The following is a 17,696-nucleotide window of genomic DNA, read 5'->3' on the forward strand; positions in this document are numbered from 1 at the left end:
TTGCAACTCCTGAAATCTTGCTTAAGCAGCAAGTATCAACACTTTCTCATACTTGTATATTATTTGAAATTGGGTTTAGCTTTGTGGCACATGACTGTTTAGCTGTGTGAATAATATTATTAATTATTTATGAAGACAAAACAACAAATTTTTGTGTGTAAACATATATCACTGATTTCTGAAAAGCCAAAAAAAAAAACAAAAACAGAACTTGTTGCATTGCACTCTTATTGACAAGTGATATTGTGGTTCCTTTTAGGCATCCAATCGGAAAAGCACTCTGCAGTCTTCATCAGTAGAACTGGATGGTTCCTACTTAAGTGTAGAAGCTAAACCACAAACCTACTATCAAACCAAGCAGAGACCTAAGTCTGCAAACCAGGATTCAGTTTCAGAATCCCTTGTGGAGTTTAAGAATAATTCTTTGAAACCAGCAGCCCTTCATTATACCAAAGAGGATCTAGACACAATTCTGTCAGAGACCAGAGCATGTAATTTTGGATCCCCAGGGAAAAAATTAGTAGATGCAGTCCCTACAGGGAAAGCCCCACCAGAGGAAATGAAGATGAAGGAATGCCAACACATGAAGCCTACTCTGTCTAGTCACTGTTGTGGTCATAGACTTTCTGAAAATGCAGATCATGTTCATGAGTGCCATCCTGTAAACATGGCCCCTCAATATTCCAGGACATACCCAGAATCATGCAGTTATTGTGGGCTTTCCTGGGCGTCTCTGATGCATGGTCAGGGGAAACTGCAGTCTAGTGAAACTGAGGTCAAAAAGCAGCTCTCAGAAGAAAGAAAGCATCAGCTTATGCTTCAGAAAATGGGGCTCGAAATTGAAAAGGAGCGCCTTCAGCATCTGCTGGCCCAGCAGGAGACAAAGCTTCTCCTAAAACAGCAGCAGCTTCATCAGTCTCGACTAGATTACAATTGGTGAGTTCTACCTGTTCTTTTAGCAATGTCTGCAGCTTAGAGAAAGTATAAAATGACTTCTGTGTTGCTATAACAGATGTGTAGGAACAGAGGATCCTCAGGATCTTGGCTTGTGAAAGATACATAACAACTATGACTACTAAGTAAATCCACTGTCTTCTTTGGAACCCTTGAAAAATTACCTTGTCGTCCAAAATGTTAGTTCAGAATATCTACTTCTGAGCACTCCAGTGTAATTTTTGCTGGATAACTGAGACAGTATTTTTAAATGATATTAATCATTACACAAAATCCTTTGCTGTCTGCCGTCATTGTAGAGAATATCAATTATTGAGTAAAAGGTTGAGACGTTAGGATGTGGAATTGGAATGTGATAAGCTGTCCTCATTCCACATTTATGTCTATCCGTCATAATCTAAAATATAGCAAGTGATGAGAGCCTTCTAATTCAACCTTTTCTGGTCATGAAGCATAACCAGTTCAGTATCCAGTTCTTGTAAACTTACACACATTTAAACTGTTCTTCCCTAAGAACAGTGTTTCAAAATCTAAATTGCTGTTTTGATACTATATAGTCCAACATAGTTTCACCTCCAAAGTCATAAAGTTTGCTATTTTACTCTGTTCAAGCAAAATTAGTAATAAATCAGGCACAATTGTATTTGAAACACAATGAAATATGTCATTTAAGTAAGTTGCAAGTTTTCCTAGGGAAGTGCTTGCATATATATATCCCTTCCATTTCCTTCTTGGTCAAATTTAACATTTGACCCATCCTATATAGACACACTTTTGAACCCATCCTATATAGACACACTTAATACAAGTGTTATTTTCTTTTATTTCTTGGAGTTATTTTTCTTTACAGCCTCTGACTAATGTTTTTTAGATTCTAACTTCTTTGAGAGTTCCATCTTGAAATTTTTTTCCTTCAGGTTAATGCTTACTTTTCTTGGAATCAGAAGTGATCTACCTCTTTCTCTTCCTTCTTGATCAGACAGTTCTGTGATTCACTGTCAAAACCTCGAGGCTTTTAAAATAACTGAAAATAAAGCCTTTTACAACAAGATTGTCACCAGAGGCCAAGATTTGCTTCAACTTTATGGCTCTAATCTCTAATACTCCAGTTAATCTGTAGTCTCTCTTGACAACTTCATTCAACAAACATTTATTGAATGCATATGACTTGTGAGGGCTCATTGTAGGTGCTTGGGATAGAAAAAATGAATCAGATGTGGTCTTTAAAGAGGGCACAGTCTAGCAGGGATAATGGATAATTTTAGAATAGACACTATGTTCATTTGAACAGCACTGTATATTCAAATAATACTGCATAATGACAGTAAAGTCCTTATGTGTTCTTGATCATTCTAGAACAGATGAAAAGCTATGAAACACAGCTTTTGAGCAAGTTTTGTGTATGCATATATTGCAATTTATAGAGCTTCTATAGACTTTTTATTTTGAAATAATTATACATTCATAGAAAGCTATGAATTGATAGGAAGAGGGGCTCCATATACCCTTACCCAGTTTTCTACATCTTATATAACTATAATAAAATAGCAAAGCCAGTAAATTAGCATAGTATAATGTGTATATATAATTTTATACCAGTTAAGCACGTGTAGATTTGGATAACTACCCCCACAATCAGAATACAGAAATACTTAATCACTACCAAGATTTCCTTTCTACTGTTACAGTCATCCCACCCTCTTCTTCCTCCACCATCCTTAAGTCCTGGGAAACACTAACCTGTTGTCTATTTCTATAATTTTGTCATTTTGATAAGATTATATAAATGGAATTATACAGTACGCAAACTTTTGATATTGACTTTTCTTAGCAAAATGCTCGTGAGATCCATCTAGACTGTTCCATGTATTGTACCTTTTGTTTGTTGAGTAGTATTTCATGAAATAATTATACCATGATTTGTTTAACCATTCATCTATTGAAGGATGACTTGGTTGTTTCTAGTTTTTTTCTGTTATAAGTAGAGCTACTGTGTACATTTTTATACAAGTTTTTTTATAGACTAAGGTTTTCATTTCTATAAACGAAAGCAAGGAGTATGATTGCTTGATCATATATGTAAGTGAATATTGAATTTTCTTAAACTAAATATACATTTAGCTTATATTTCATTTAGTTTAAAATATTTTCCCACCAGCAGTTGTCTGAGAGATTATTGTTTCTCTACATCCTTGCTGGCATTTGGTATTGTCACAGATTTTTATTTTACCAGTTTTAATTTGTAGTGATATTTCATTGTGGCCATAATTTCTCTTTCCTTAATGGCTAATGATGTTGAATGTCTTTTCATTTGCTTGTTTGCCCTCCTTCCACCCTTTTGTGTAAATTGTCTCTCGAAGTGTCTTTTGCCCATGCAGGCATACCTCAGAGATATCATGCGTTGCGTTCCTAATGACTTCAATAAAGTGAATAGCACAATAAAGTGAGTCAAATAATATTTTGGTTTTCCAGTGTATATTAAATTACAATTACACCATACTGTAGTCTGTTACAAAGTGTGTAATAGCATATGTCTAAAAGAATGTGTATACCTTAACTAAAAAAATACTTCATTGCTAAAAAATGCTAACCATCATCTGAGCTTTCAGTGAGTCATAATCTTCTTGCTGGTGGAGGTTCTTGCCTCAGTGTTGCTGGCTGCCGACTGATCAGGGTGGTGGCTGCTGAAGGTCAAGGTGGCTCTGGCAATTTCATAAAAGAAGAAAACAGTGAAGTTTGCCACATCAGTTGATGCTTACTTCCACAATTGATTTCTCTGGAGCATGCAAACCTGTTTGATAGCATTTTACCCACAATATAATTTCTTTCAAAAGTGGAGTCAGTCCTCTCAAACTCTGCTTAATGCAAGTTTATGTAATATTCTAAATCCTTTATTGTCATTTCAACAATTTTCTTAGTATCTTCACCAGGCATAGATTCCATATCAAGAAGCCACTTGGTTTTCTCACCCATTAAAAGTAACTCACCCATTCAGGTTTGATCATGAGATTGTAGAAATTCAGTCACTTCTTCAGGCTCCACTTCTAGTGCTAATTCTCTTGCTAATTCTCTTGCTAGTTCCATCTCTTGCTAGATCTGGAAATCTGCAGTTACTTCATGCACTGAAATCTCGAACCCCTCAAAGTCATGCATGGGGATTGGAATCAATTTCCAAACTCCTCACTAGTATTAATATTTTTACCTCTCTCAATGTTGAATGTTCTTAATGGCATCTAGAATGGTGAATCCTTTCCAGAAGGTTTTCGGTTTTCTTTGTCCAGGTCCATCAGAGGAATCACTATGTGTTTAAAAATATAAATACATATTTATATAAAGTGTATTTGTTAAATTAAAGGATTTATTAAATTAAAGGAATTTATTAAATTAAAGCTCAGTCTGTAGCTTTTGAAAATCTAAATTACTCCTTGATCCATGGGCTGTAGAATGGATATTGTGTTAAGCAGGCATGAAAACAACATTAATCTCATTGTACATTTTCATCAGAGTTTTTGAGTGACCAAGTACATTGAGCAGTAATATTTTGAAAGGAATCTTTTCTCTGAGCAGTAGGTCTCAACAGTGAGCTTAAAATAGCCAGTAAATAAAGTTAGGAACAGATACGTTGTCATTCAGACTTTGTTGTTCCGTTTTTAGAGAACAGGCAGAGTAGATTTAGCATCGTTCTTAGGAGGCTTTTAAGAATGGTCCATGAGCACTGGCTTCAGCTGCAGTAACCCTTAATGAGAGGCTCAGTCTGTCTATTGAAGCTCTGAGGCCAAGCATCAACTTATTTCTAGCTATGAAAGTCCTAGATGTCATCTTCTTCCAATACAAAGCTGTTTCATCTACACTGAAAATCTGTTGTTGGGTGTAGCCACCTTTGTTAATTATCTTAGCTAAATCTCCTGGATACTTTAGTGCAGCTTCTACATCAGCACTTGTTACTTCACCTTGCACTTTTATGCTATGGTGATGACTTCTTTCCTTAAACTTCATGAGCCAACTTCTGCTAGCTTCCAAGTTTTCTTCTGCAGCTTCCTCACCTCTCTCAGCCCTCACAGAGTTGGAGAGAGTTAGGGCCTTGCACTGATTAGGCTTTGGCTTAGGGAAATGTCATGGCTAGTTTGATCTTCTATCCAGACTACTAAAATTTTCTCCATATCGCAATAAAGCTGTTTCACTTCCTCATCATTCATTTGTTCACTGGCATAGCACTTTTAATTTATTTCAAGAACTTTTCCTTTGCATTAAAAACTTGGCTAACTGGCACAAGAGGCCCAGCTTTAACCTATTTCAGCACTTACCTTCCTTTCCTTACTGAGCTTAATCATTTCTAACTTTTGATTTAAAGTGAGAGACATGATACCCTTCCTTCACCTGAACACATTTATTGATTAACTTTGCTATATTGTATGGTGGTTGCAGTTTTTGGTGCCCTAGAATAGTTACAGTAGTAACATCAACAATCATTGATCACAGATCACCATAAGAAATATAACAATGCAAAAGTTTGAGATGTTATAAGGATTATCAAAGTATGATAGCAAGAGACAAGGGAGGAAATGCTTTTGGAAAAATGGTGCTGATGGACTTGCTTGATGCAGGGTTGTCGTAGACCTCAATTTGTGAAAAATGCAATATTTGAGAAGTACAATTTATTGAACAGCGAAGTTCAATAAAATGAGGTAAGCCCGAATTCTAATTGGACTGTCAGAGGTTTCTTCACTGTTGAGTTTTGAGAGCTCTTTACATATCTTTGTCAGGTATGTGGATTACAAATATTTTCTCTCAGTCTGTAGCTTTTTAATCTCTTAACAGTATCTTTCACAGAGTAAAAGTTAAAATTCTACATGTTTTCCTTGTAGATTATATAAAATTTTTATCATTAATGCTTGTTGAATTTTATTTAATTCCTTTTATATATCAATTGATGTGATTATGTGATTTTTCTTTTTAGCCTGCTAATATGGGGATTACATTTATTCATTTTTTAATATTGACCTAGCATTGCTTCTCTGGAATAAGCCCTGTTTGGTCATAGTGTATAATACTTTTTACATATTACCAAATTCCTATTTACTAATATTTTTTTAAGGATATTTGCATCAACATGATGAGAGAGATATTGGTCTGTATTTTTCTTTTTTTGTACTGTCTTTGTCTGCACTGATGCTGATAAGGATTGCATTGAATCTGTAGATTACTTCTAATCCATGAACACTAGGTATTTTTCAATTTAGTGTCGTCTTCAGTTTCTTTCAACAGTGCCATGTAATTTTCAGTGTACAGATCTGTCACCTCCTTAAACTTATTCCTAAGTATTTTATTGTTTTTGATGTGACTGTAAATGGGATTGTTTTCTTAATTTCTTTTTCAGATAGTTCATTGTTAGTGTATAAAAGGGCAACTGTTTTTTATATGGTGATTTTACATCCTGCCATTTTAGTGAATTTGTTCATTAGTTCTAACAGTTTTTTGGTGGAGTCTTCAAGGTTTCCTATATATAAGATTTCATCATCTGCAGAAGTAATTTTACTTATTCCTTTCTGATTAGGATACTCTTTTAGAGTTTGTAGACCAAATTCCAAAATGGGAATGGGAATGTTTCCCCATGCATGACACCAAGCAATTCTTGGACACCAGCAGGGTCTCCAACAATTCAGCTCATTTCTGACACTACCTACCAAGAGATAACATCAGATTCCCCAGCTTAAGGGCTCAGAACTACAAGACTGCCATCCACCCTCAACTCCAGATGCAAGTTGCTAGTCCAGGCTGTTATCTGTGCTTCTAACTGATCAGCTACAGATTGGAGGTTCCAAAACTCAGGGAAACATATTTACTGGTTTATTAAAAAATACTATAATGGATATAAGTCAATAGCCAGATGAAGAGATATGTGGGCAAGGTCCCAAATAAAGAAGCATCTGTCCTAGTGGAGCTTGGGGCCTGGCTTAGTGGCACATGGACACATTCTGATTCCCTAAGTTTGGGAGTGGAAGTGCTCCAAGCAGAGATTTTTAAACAAGTTAGAAGGACCAAATGCTGTTTTCATGGAATTTTATGAAGGCTTCCTTGCCTAGTCATGAATGAGAAAGTCCTTGGCCATTGGCTGATTCAACCTCCATCCCCTCTTCACTCTCCCCTCCTTGAGGGTGAGTTGGGGCTTACGGTAAGCGGCCCCTGTCCATGGAGGGGTCTAATAGTTCCACGTTAATATAACAAGATACCCATTTCAACTTTATGTCTCTGAAGAGTTTTCAGGAACTGCAGATAAAGACCAAATATATCTGAGAAATATATTTGAATGACCAATATATTTTTCATATAAATCATTATACTGGAGAAATATACTTATTTATTTTTTTTACGTAATTGCTCTGGTGAGTACTTCCAGTATTATGTTGAAAAAAAGTGGTAAGAATGCATATCCTTGTCTTTTCTCTGGTTTTAAAGGAAAAGCTTTTACTCTTCCATCACTGAGTATAATGGTAGCAGTGTGTCATCATATCCAGCCTTTATGATGTTGAGTTATGTTCCCTCTTACCCAATTTCTTGAGAGTTGTCATCATGAAAGGACATTGAGTTTTGCCAAATGCTTGTTCTGCATATGTTGCAATAATCATATGATATTTATCTTTCATTCTGTTAATATGGTGAATTTGGTTTCCTAGTATTTTGCTGGGAATTTTTTTACCTATATTAATTAGTGACTTTGGCCTGTATTTCTTATTTCTTGCAGTATCCTTATCTGACTTTGATATCTGGGTAATGCTGGCCTTGTAAAATGAATTCAGGAGTGTTCATTCCTCTTCAATTTTTGGAAAAATTTTAGAAAGGTTGGTGTTAATTTTTCTTTAACTGTTTGGTAGAATTCACCAGTGAAACCATGTAGTCTTGGACTTTTCTTTTTTGGAAGATTTTTGGCTACCAGTTCAATCTCCTTAGTCATTATTGGTCTGTTAAGATTTTTTGTTTATGCATGATGCAGTCTTGGTTGGTTGTATGTTTCTGGGAATTTGTTGTTTCTTCTAGCTTATCCAACTTTTTTGGCATATAGCTATTCATAGTGCTCTCTTAGGATCCTTTCAACTTATCTTACATTTATGATGTTGAGTTTTCTTAGTCTGACTAAAAATTTGTCTATTTTGTTTTTCTGGTCTCAATTTATTTCTGCTCTGATTATTGTTATTTCCTTCCTTCTGCTAACTTTTTGCTTAGTTTGTTTTTCTTTTTTAGTTCCTTCAGGTGAAAATGTAGGTTATTTGATGTCTTTCTTTTTTCTTAATGTAGGCATTTATTCTGAAACTTCTCACTTATAACTACTCTTGCTGCATCCTGTTGTATTCCTAATGTAATCAAGATATTTTTTGGTTTCCCCTTTGATTTCTTCTTTGAATTGCTGGTTGCTCAGGAGCATGTTGTTCATTTCTACTTATTTGTGAATTTTCCAGTTTTTCTCCCATTACTGATTTGTAGTTTTATGCCATTGTGATCAGAAAAGGTATTTGGTATGATTTCAGTATTCTTATATTAAGAATTATTTTGTGACCTAACATGATCTATCCTGGAGAATATTGTCTTTACCTGAGAATAGTATATATTTCTGCTGCTGTTGGGTGGAATGTTCTGTATATGTATTTACGTCCATTTGGGAGAAAGTATAGTTTAAGTCCATTGTTTCTTTAATGTCAGATGATCTACCATCCGTTATTGAAAGTGGGGTATTGAAGTTCCCAACTATTATTGTATTGTTGTCTATTTCTCCCTTCAGATCTGTTAGCATTTCCTTTATTTATTTAGGTGTTCCAAAATTGGGTGCATATGTATAGTTGTTATGTCCTCCTGATGCATCAACCACTTTATAATTATAGAGTGGTTTTCTTTGTTTCATTTTACAATATTTGATTTGTCTATTTTATGTGATAAAATCATAGTTATTCTCTCTGCTTTTTCATAACTACCTGTGTGTCACTACTAAATATCATTAAGTTCCTAGGGCAATTAATTTACATACTTCTCTTTCTATATCACTTTGCGTAGTTACTTTTACAATTGTAAGAATGTTTTTTGACAATGATGGAAATGACAGTACTGTTTTAACAATATTTTTATTTCTTCATGGTTTTGTTTCATAGTTAAAGTCTATACTTGTACTGATTTCATTTCTAAAAATGAACCAGAGAACACTTCTAAAAAACTGAAAGAAAGGTCTGTGAAAGTCACATATTTGGTGCCAGTGGTTGACACCCAATCCTCTAGAAAAAGAATTTCATGCTAACCTCTCTAACAGCTTTCCTTCCTCAGTACATTGAATGTGGGGTTTAGCATTGATGAATAGAATTTCTTTTACTTCTTTTGGGGAAATTCTTATTGGTCAATGTGATGCAGCCCCAGCTCTCTGAACTGTCGATATGAGAAGTAGTTCCTCCTATATATATATATATATATATATGCTGGGCAGGGCCAGTGCTACATAGTATTGCTAGAATTCCCATTTAGACTCAGGTGAACAAAATACACTTGCTTAGCAGTGGATGGAGAGAAGCTTTAAATTTCTAGAGAAGAACTAAGAACAGCAAATGCTGGTGAGGATGCAGAGAAAGGAGAACCCTCCTACACTGCTGGTGGGAATGTAAATCAGGGAAAACACTGTGAAAAGCAGTATGGAGGTTCCTCAAACAACTAAAAATAGAAATACCATTTGAACCAGGAATTCCACTCCTAGGAGTTTACCCTAAGAATGCAGCAGCCCAGTTTGAAAAAGACATAAACACCCTATGTTTATGGAAGCAACCTAAGTGTCCATCAGTAGGTGAATGGATAAAGAAGATGTGGTACATATACACAATGGAATACTATTCAGCCATAAGAAAGAAACAAATCCTATCATTTGCAGCAACATGGATGGAGCTGGAGGATATTATGCTCAGTGAAATAAGCCAGGCTGAGAAAGACAAATGCCAAATAATTTCTCTCATTTGTGGAGTATAACAATGAAGCAAAACTGAGAGAACAAAATAGCAGCAGACTCACAGACTCCTAGAAGGGACTAGTGGTTACCAAAGGGGAGGGGTGTGGGAGGGCGGGTCAGGAGGGGGGGAGATGGGGATTGAGGGGTATTATGTTTAGTACACATGGCATGGGGGGTCACGGGGAAAACAGTGTAGCATAGAGAAGGCAAACTGTGAATCTGTGGCATCTTACTATCCTGATGGACAGTGACTGCATTTGGCTATGGGTGGAGACTTGACAATATGAGCAAATGTAGTAACCACATTGTTTTTTCATGTGAAACCTTTGTAAGAGTGTATATCAATAATACCTTAAAAATTTTTTCTAGAGAAGAGAGTAAAGTGCTCCTAAAACATCTATCATGTTGAGTTTTTAAATGATATTCTAACTTAATCTTCCCCCACTCCTCCATAAATAAAATTTAAATTCCTGTGAAATAGATTTGTATTTATGTGTATTTAGGAAGTACCCATTTATTTACTTATTTATATTGAGATATAATTGATATATAGTATTAGTTACAAGTATATAACATAGTGATTCAACAGTTATCTACATTATTAAATGCTCACCCCAATAAATTATTAAATGCTACACCAGTAGTTACTGTCAACATAGAAAGATATTACAGTGTTATTGACTATTTTCCCTATGCTCTACTTTCATCCCCTTGACTAATATGTGATTGAGATTTTATACCTCTTTATCCCTTTGACTTATTTCACCCACCCATCCTAACCCCTCCTCTATATTAAGTACCTATCTCTTCTCTGTTTTTATGAGTTTATTTCTGTTTAGTTCATTTGTTTTGTTTCATTATTTTATATTCAACATATAAGTGAAATCATATGGAGAAAATACCCTTTTATTTTTGATGGATGATCACTGGCGGGGTCTAGTTGGAAGTGTATCGTCTTCCAAGGTTCCATTCAGTTTCTTAGGTTCCATACGATTACAGATTCTCTAAATTTATTTTTGTAGGTTAAGAACTCAAGCTGTATTTAAGTCAAGAGAACTGGATGGTGGTAAAGAACTTCCTAAACCCTGAGAGCTTAGTCTGGAAGTGAATGAGAGTGAATCTGGATCAAGGTAAACTTGATCAGTGGGTGAAGGCAAGAATATGTAGGACACAGATATTAAAGATATATTTGGTATATTTATAGCGTCATATAGGTGAATCCAGTTTCCTGATTATATTAATAAATACATGCTCATTTGAAAATTTTGAAAAATATAGAAAAGTGTAAATAAGAAGATAAAAACTTTATGATCCTTCCATTCAGACACAATTATTTGAGTCCTCTTTGCCTTTCTATATTTTATAAAAATATATTCTATATTGAGTAATAGGGATTATGCTTATACAGAATTTAATTTTTTCTTTTTATCACTATCATTTTCTGATGTCATTAAATATTTTATGAAAACATGGTATTAATTAATTCAAGAAACATTTGTTGTGTGACTTATTAAATATTTATCCATTAGCTGGTTATTGGATAACACAGCATTCTGTTATTGTAAATTATGCCTTGAATAACATTTCCTATAAGTGGAGCTACTAGTTCTAAGTATATATAAATCCTTTTAATATTATTGATTTATACTGCCAAGTTGCTTTCCATAAAAGTTAAATCAATTTATTTTTACCCCCAAATCTGTGTTTGAGAACTCTTTTTTCATGAAACTTGAGAAATTTTTGGCCATTATTCCTTCAAATATATTTTTTCCTTACTTTCTTTTCCTTTTGGGACCCTATTTACATGTATATTAGACCTTTGCTGAGGTCCTTGACTCTGCTGTATTTTTAAATATTTTTTTCTTTATTCCACATATTGGATAATTTCTATTGATCTTTTATCCTCAAGTTCATCAACTCCTCTGTTATTTCCAATCTTCTGTTAAGCCCATAGAATGTTTTCTTTTTAATTTCAGATATTGAATTTTTCAGCTTTGGAATTTCCACTTGGATCTTTATTATAATTTTTCTGCTGAAATTTCCTGTTTTATTCATTACAAGCGTATTTTCCTTTAAAATGCTTGTGTCTAATTGTAACACCTACATCATCTTGGAATTTGTCTCCATTGATCAACTTTTCTTTTGATTATTCATCATGTTTTCCTTTGTCTAGTAATTTTTTGTTTCCTGGTCATTGTGAATGACTGAAATTTAATCATATTCCTCTAAACAACATTAATTTTTTGTGTGTTAGCAGGCAGTTAACTTGACTGAATTCACATACCAAGTTCAGTCTCCTTAGAGTAAATGACAACGAGAGTCACTGCTGAGTTCTTTTAACTGGCATACTTGAATGTGTCCCAATTATGTGTAGAACAGGGGTCAGCCAGAATTGGGAGGGCTGTTATACAGAATTTGAGGCTTTCATTCTTTCTCTTTCTCCTTTTCAGGGATTTTCCCCTTTTTAGCTGCTTTAGCCCAGATTCTGCCCTCTGGTTCTTTAAGCCTGTCCTTAAGCTAAAAGCCATTATTAAAAATTGAGAACTTTCCCAGTGTCACTGTCTTCTTTCAACTGCTGATCCTCTTCTAGTTTCTGGTTCGTTTTGGCCACTCTTCAGTGCTTCAAGGTTTGGCGTTGTTTTGTTTTTTTTCTCTTCAAGAGGTTATACTGTTATCCATGGAAGGTTTTGCCATAAAGGAGCTACACAGCCATTACCAGAAGGAGAACCCAAGAATTCTCATTTTAGCACATTTTACCATAATTTAGTTTTTAGCTTGTGGTACAATACACATAACATAAAATTTACCATCTTAGACATTTTTAGTGTACAATTCAGTAGTATTAAGTATATTCACAATGTTGTGCAACCAATCTCCAGAACTTTTTTATCTTGCAAAACTGGAACTCTATACCCATTAAACTACTCCCCATTTCCCCTCCTCCAGCACCTGATAATCACTATTCTACTTTTGTTTCTGTAAGTTTGATTGCTCTAAATAACTCATATAATTGGAATTAATTCAGTATTTGTCTGTGTGTGATTTACCAAAGTTTATTTTTAATTTAATTTTTATTACTATTGAAACTGAACATATACATAAAATCAGTTAGTTCAGCAAGGCTTATGCAAAGTGGCAGCCTCCTGCAACTCCTTGCTATACGCAATTTTCCACTGTTCAGAGATAAGAAATTTTTATTGCTTTTAGATGTTTCTTCAGTTATCTATTTCATCCAGTATTTATATCTATATATAATTTGAATAACAGACTTTTATAGGCACTAAATATTGACTTTCTGTTATGAAAGATGGTGATTTAACTCTTACCGATAACCAGGTATTTGCTCTCTCCCTCTTTCTCCCTTCGTCCCTCCCTCCTTTCCTTCTTTCCTCTCCTTCTCCCTCTTCCCCTACCCCCCTTTCTAATATACATAACCACATAAAAACTATTTCCTTCCTCTGTCCAGTCAATATAGCTATGTATGTTTACAATAAAAATACACATATTTTATAGCTCGGCATGTCCTATATGATTGCTAAATTGTTTTTATATAATAGTTTTCCTCTAGAATTTAAAAATCCCTCATTTAATTTTCTGTATACTCATTTATTTTTTAATTCACTCAAAACATAAAGTTTTCCACCGGGTGCTAAGTACTTTCCAGATTTGGGGGGATATAGCAGTGCACAAAACACAAACGTTTCTGGCTTTGTGCAAGTTACATTCTCATGTTTTGTCATCCCAAATTCACTCAGAAAGTATAACTCTCTGTATTTATTAACACACATCAGTTATTCTGTCATATGTTCATTGCTTTCTTTTGTTGCTCTCCTCTCTTCTCCCTCCATTCTTCTTTCTTTTTTGCTTTATTTAAATCATTCCTCTTGGAGCCCTCCATAGTCCTGTTCTAGTCTGAACTGGTTATTTTCTAGACTTGCTGTCTGGTGATTGCATTCTGAAATTTTCCTTATCCATTATCCTGGAAATTTTAGTTACTTTTCTGTTATAGTCCCCTTTTGCTGGATCACGTCCTCTTTTTTGTAATTTTCATTCCTGAAATATGCCCTTCTATAGCCTACTGAGAAATAGGGCAGAGGTGATAAGTTTTTGAGACCTCTGAAAAGGGAACCGTCTTCACATTTAGTTTTCCTCAGAAGAGATTGAAGATTGTGTTACTATATCTTCTAGGTTCTAGCGCTGCCATTAAAAAGTTTGGTGTAGTTTGATTCTTTTTTCTTTTTATGTGACCTGTACACTATTAGAATCTCATCATCAGTTGGACCTTTCTTTAACTTATGTTGAGTGATCAGTGGATTCTTTCAATTGGGAAACTTTCTTCAGTTTGGGGGAAATTTTTTGTTGATTTTCTCCATTTCATTTTTTTTTTTTATTCTTTCTTTCCAGAACCCTATTAGTCAGATACTGAATCGTCTTCCATTTTATTTTTTTTTCTCTTCCATGTCTGTGACTTTTTTGTTTCCTACTTCATAAAAGATTTCCTAAACTTTATTTTTCAACCTTCCTATTAAAACTCCAAGAAGGTTTTATTCCCTGAATGTCCTCTCTTTTTGTAAGAATCCATGCTTTTAAATATATATACAGTATTTTTTCTTATCTCTGAGGATATTATTAATAATTTTTGAAGTTTCTTCTTTCCTGGTGCATTGTCTCTATTTTCACCAAGTTCAGGTTGTTTTTTTCTTCCACAGATGTCTGATGACTTGTTTATATTTACCAAAAAAAGGAGGGAAAAGCTATTGAAATCTCTCAGTATGTTTGAGAAGGGCTTGTCAACTGATGGGCTTCACTCAGGTAGGAACCCTGGGAAGCCTCTGCTGTTAGTATCTGTAGGTCTCTTTTGGAGTCAGTTTCCCTAGAGGAATACCTTCTGCCTCGGTGTTATGAAGGAATGGAATCATTATATAAATTTGGCTGCCAATGTGAGGAGTCCAGTGGAGGAAGAAAAGGACCCAATGTTCATTGTGTAGGCTTTCACTTAATACCTCTTTTAACTATCTCACATTTCTGCCCTCAACTATATTTGAGGCCCCCAAGACCAGAATCTTTCTGGTTCAACCTCTCCAGTGGAGTTAACTTCCAATCTTCTCAAGATGGAGAGAGATAGTTGACTTGGTTTGGAGATAGAGTAAAGTATCCAGGATTTTGACTTCTATGCAGACTTTCAGCTAGCCATGCTTTCAGTTCCACCTGCATTCCTACATGATTCTTCCAACCCCTGAGCCTTTTAAGAGTCCTCTGGCATGTGTTGATTTATTACCCTCCTCTGCCCTAGCCAGCAAATAATTTGTTTTGATTTTTCTAGTTGGTTAACTGAGTTTGAATTTATATATCTGCTTTCTAGGCTTCTAAAATTTGTGACATTTGTTTTGTTCTTTTCATTTTCCTGCCATCACATAGTTTCATGTCTTTTTTACTATTTCACTCTAATTTTTAGAGATTTCAGAAGAGAATAAAGATGTTTTCAATCAGCCTTGCAAATTGGCTCTCCAGTATTGATTTGTATAATTAAACAATATTTGGTAGTTTAATAGGTGGAAAAATATAATGCTGTTGTAATATATAGTTATTGTTCAATTAAGAGAAATATATTTCTGTTTTTTATTAACCCTTTGTATTTCTTTATGGAATTTTCATTTGACTATATACACATTTCTTTTTTTTACATAGCGGCATTATCTGTCTTCTTTAGTTGATGTATAAGAACTTGTTACCATATTTGTTTTTAATTTAAAAAATTTTTTCTTACTACTATTCATGTTTATATCTTACATATCTGCTTACTTGTTTATGGTTAAAAAAATATGCCAGATGCTGATAAGACAAAGGAAGAAAATAACACATACCCATAATTTCATCAGCTGAAGATAATCTTAGTATATAACTTAGATGTTATTTCTTTTAAGTATGTGATATATGTTGATATTATACATTTTATTTCACATTCCACTCTATTTCTAATTTAGCTTTGCTAAATTTCAAAAGAAAAACATTTTTCTTATGAAGTAAGATTTCCAAAGACATATCAGGGAAAGATCAGTCATCTTTCATTCCCTAGTCTATTCTCCATCCTGACTGTCTTGGTTGAATTAGTGTTAACACCCTGATGTGTGTCCTTCTATACCTTTGTTTATTCTTACATATAGGTGTACCACATCTATAAGTATTTGAAATTAAACTGAACACATTACTTGTTAATATTTTTCCCCACTCAACAGTACTTAATGGTCATATATTAGATTTTTAGATATAGAACATGGTAAGCAGAATAATCACCCCTTTAGGTGTCTCTGCTTTAAATCCTGGAACCTCTCAATATATTACCTTACATAAGTTCAAGGGAACAGACGGTGAGATAGGGTGATTATCCTACATTATATTGGGAGGGCTCAATCTAATCACATGAGTCTTGAAAATTGGAGAACCTTTCCTTGTTCAGAGAAATGAGAAGGAAGGAGGAAATATTCCAATCATGAGAGTGACCTAACTTGCAATAGCTGGCTTTGAAGGTGGAGGAAGGTCACAAGCCAAGGAATACAAGTAGCCTGTAGAAGCTAAAATAGCCCTCAGCTGACAGCCAGCAAAGAAATGGGGACCTCAGTCTTGCAAGGAACTAAATTCTTCCAAAAGCCTGAATGAGCAAGAAACATCTTTCCCTAGAACCTCCAGAAAGGAATATAGCCCTGCATACACCTCATTGTTAGCCCAGTGTGACCGAGGTCAGCTTTCTGACAAACAGAACTACAGAATAATAAATTTGTATTGCTTAAGCCACTAAATTTGTGGTGATTTGTTATAGCAGCAATTGAAAAACTAATATGAATACTAAGTTGTTTCTTAAGTGCATAACTATGGTTTCTGTATACACTGTAATTATACAACACTTCTACTGTTGCGCATTCAAGTTGTTTCAAGTTCTTTACTACTGTATAGCATGCTTTAACAAGCATGGCTATACTTATATTCTTGTTAACTGTTCTATTTTTCCAGGATAAATTCCCCAAAAGGAAACTGCTAGGTCAAAGGCTATTTTCACATGAGAATATTTTGATATAACTTATTATAATAAATTATAATAGTTCATGCCAGTTTTCTTTTCCAAAAGGTTGTAGCAATATATTTTTGCAGTTTATAACAGTTTTCATCACTGCTGTTGAGGTAAGTGTAGTAAATGCTTTGGAAATAGTTCTCCAGTCTAATAGATGGACATGCTTTATAAAAGTTTAGGTGCTTTGGGTATGCACGTCCTACATACAAATAATTATGACAAAGATAAGGTAAGACTGTACTGCTTCCAAAAATCTTTCCTAATACACCTTTGATAAGACCATAGAGCTTTTAAAAGGTTAATCTACAAGATAAGAGTTTAAAGAAACTCTGACAACTGCTTCCAGAGTCTGACAGTCATTGGAATGCCAAGAATTCTCACTCCACAGCCCTTAAAAATTGTTTAATATGAGATTAAAAGAAGTAAAGGCAATAAGTTCATTTATCCTTTGATTCAGTTGGAAATGGATATCTCCACTAACTCCAGAAAGAGGTAGAGATGGATCAAGGGAAAATACTATATAGCCTTGAGCAGCCTTTGTAGAATTAATTAAACAAAAACTGCTGATTTGAGAAAATATAATCAAGAATTGTTATGGGAAATGACCTTCTTTCTACCTTCAGGCTCTTTGATTTTGCCAGTAGAACTCCCTAAATAAAATTTAATTTTAAACTAAATTTTGTTTATTTGGAGATTTAAATT

At 34.4% G+C, this 17,696-nt stretch overlaps 1 protein-coding gene across 7 annotated transcripts in view; it reads left to right on the top strand.

Annotated features, from left to right (window-relative positions):
• KIAA1328 (KIAA1328 ortholog) overlaps positions 1 to 17,696 on the top strand; it is a 336,759-nt gene that overhangs the window by 204,827 nt on the left and 114,236 nt on the right. For all 7 annotated transcript variants that reach the window (XM_057504134.1, XM_036884986.2, XM_036884987.2 and 4 more), the window contains one exon: positions 260 to 936. In XM_057504134.1, coding sequence (XP_057360117.1) covers positions 260 to 936 — 677 coding nt within the window. The remainder of the gene's footprint in view (positions 1 to 259; positions 937 to 17,696) is intronic.

This window comes from Manis pentadactyla, chromosome 6, assembly GCF_030020395.1.
Source record: "Manis pentadactyla isolate mManPen7 chromosome 6, mManPen7.hap1, whole genome shotgun sequence".
Lineage (NCBI taxonomy): Eukaryota > Metazoa > Chordata > Mammalia > Pholidota > Manidae > Manis > Manis pentadactyla.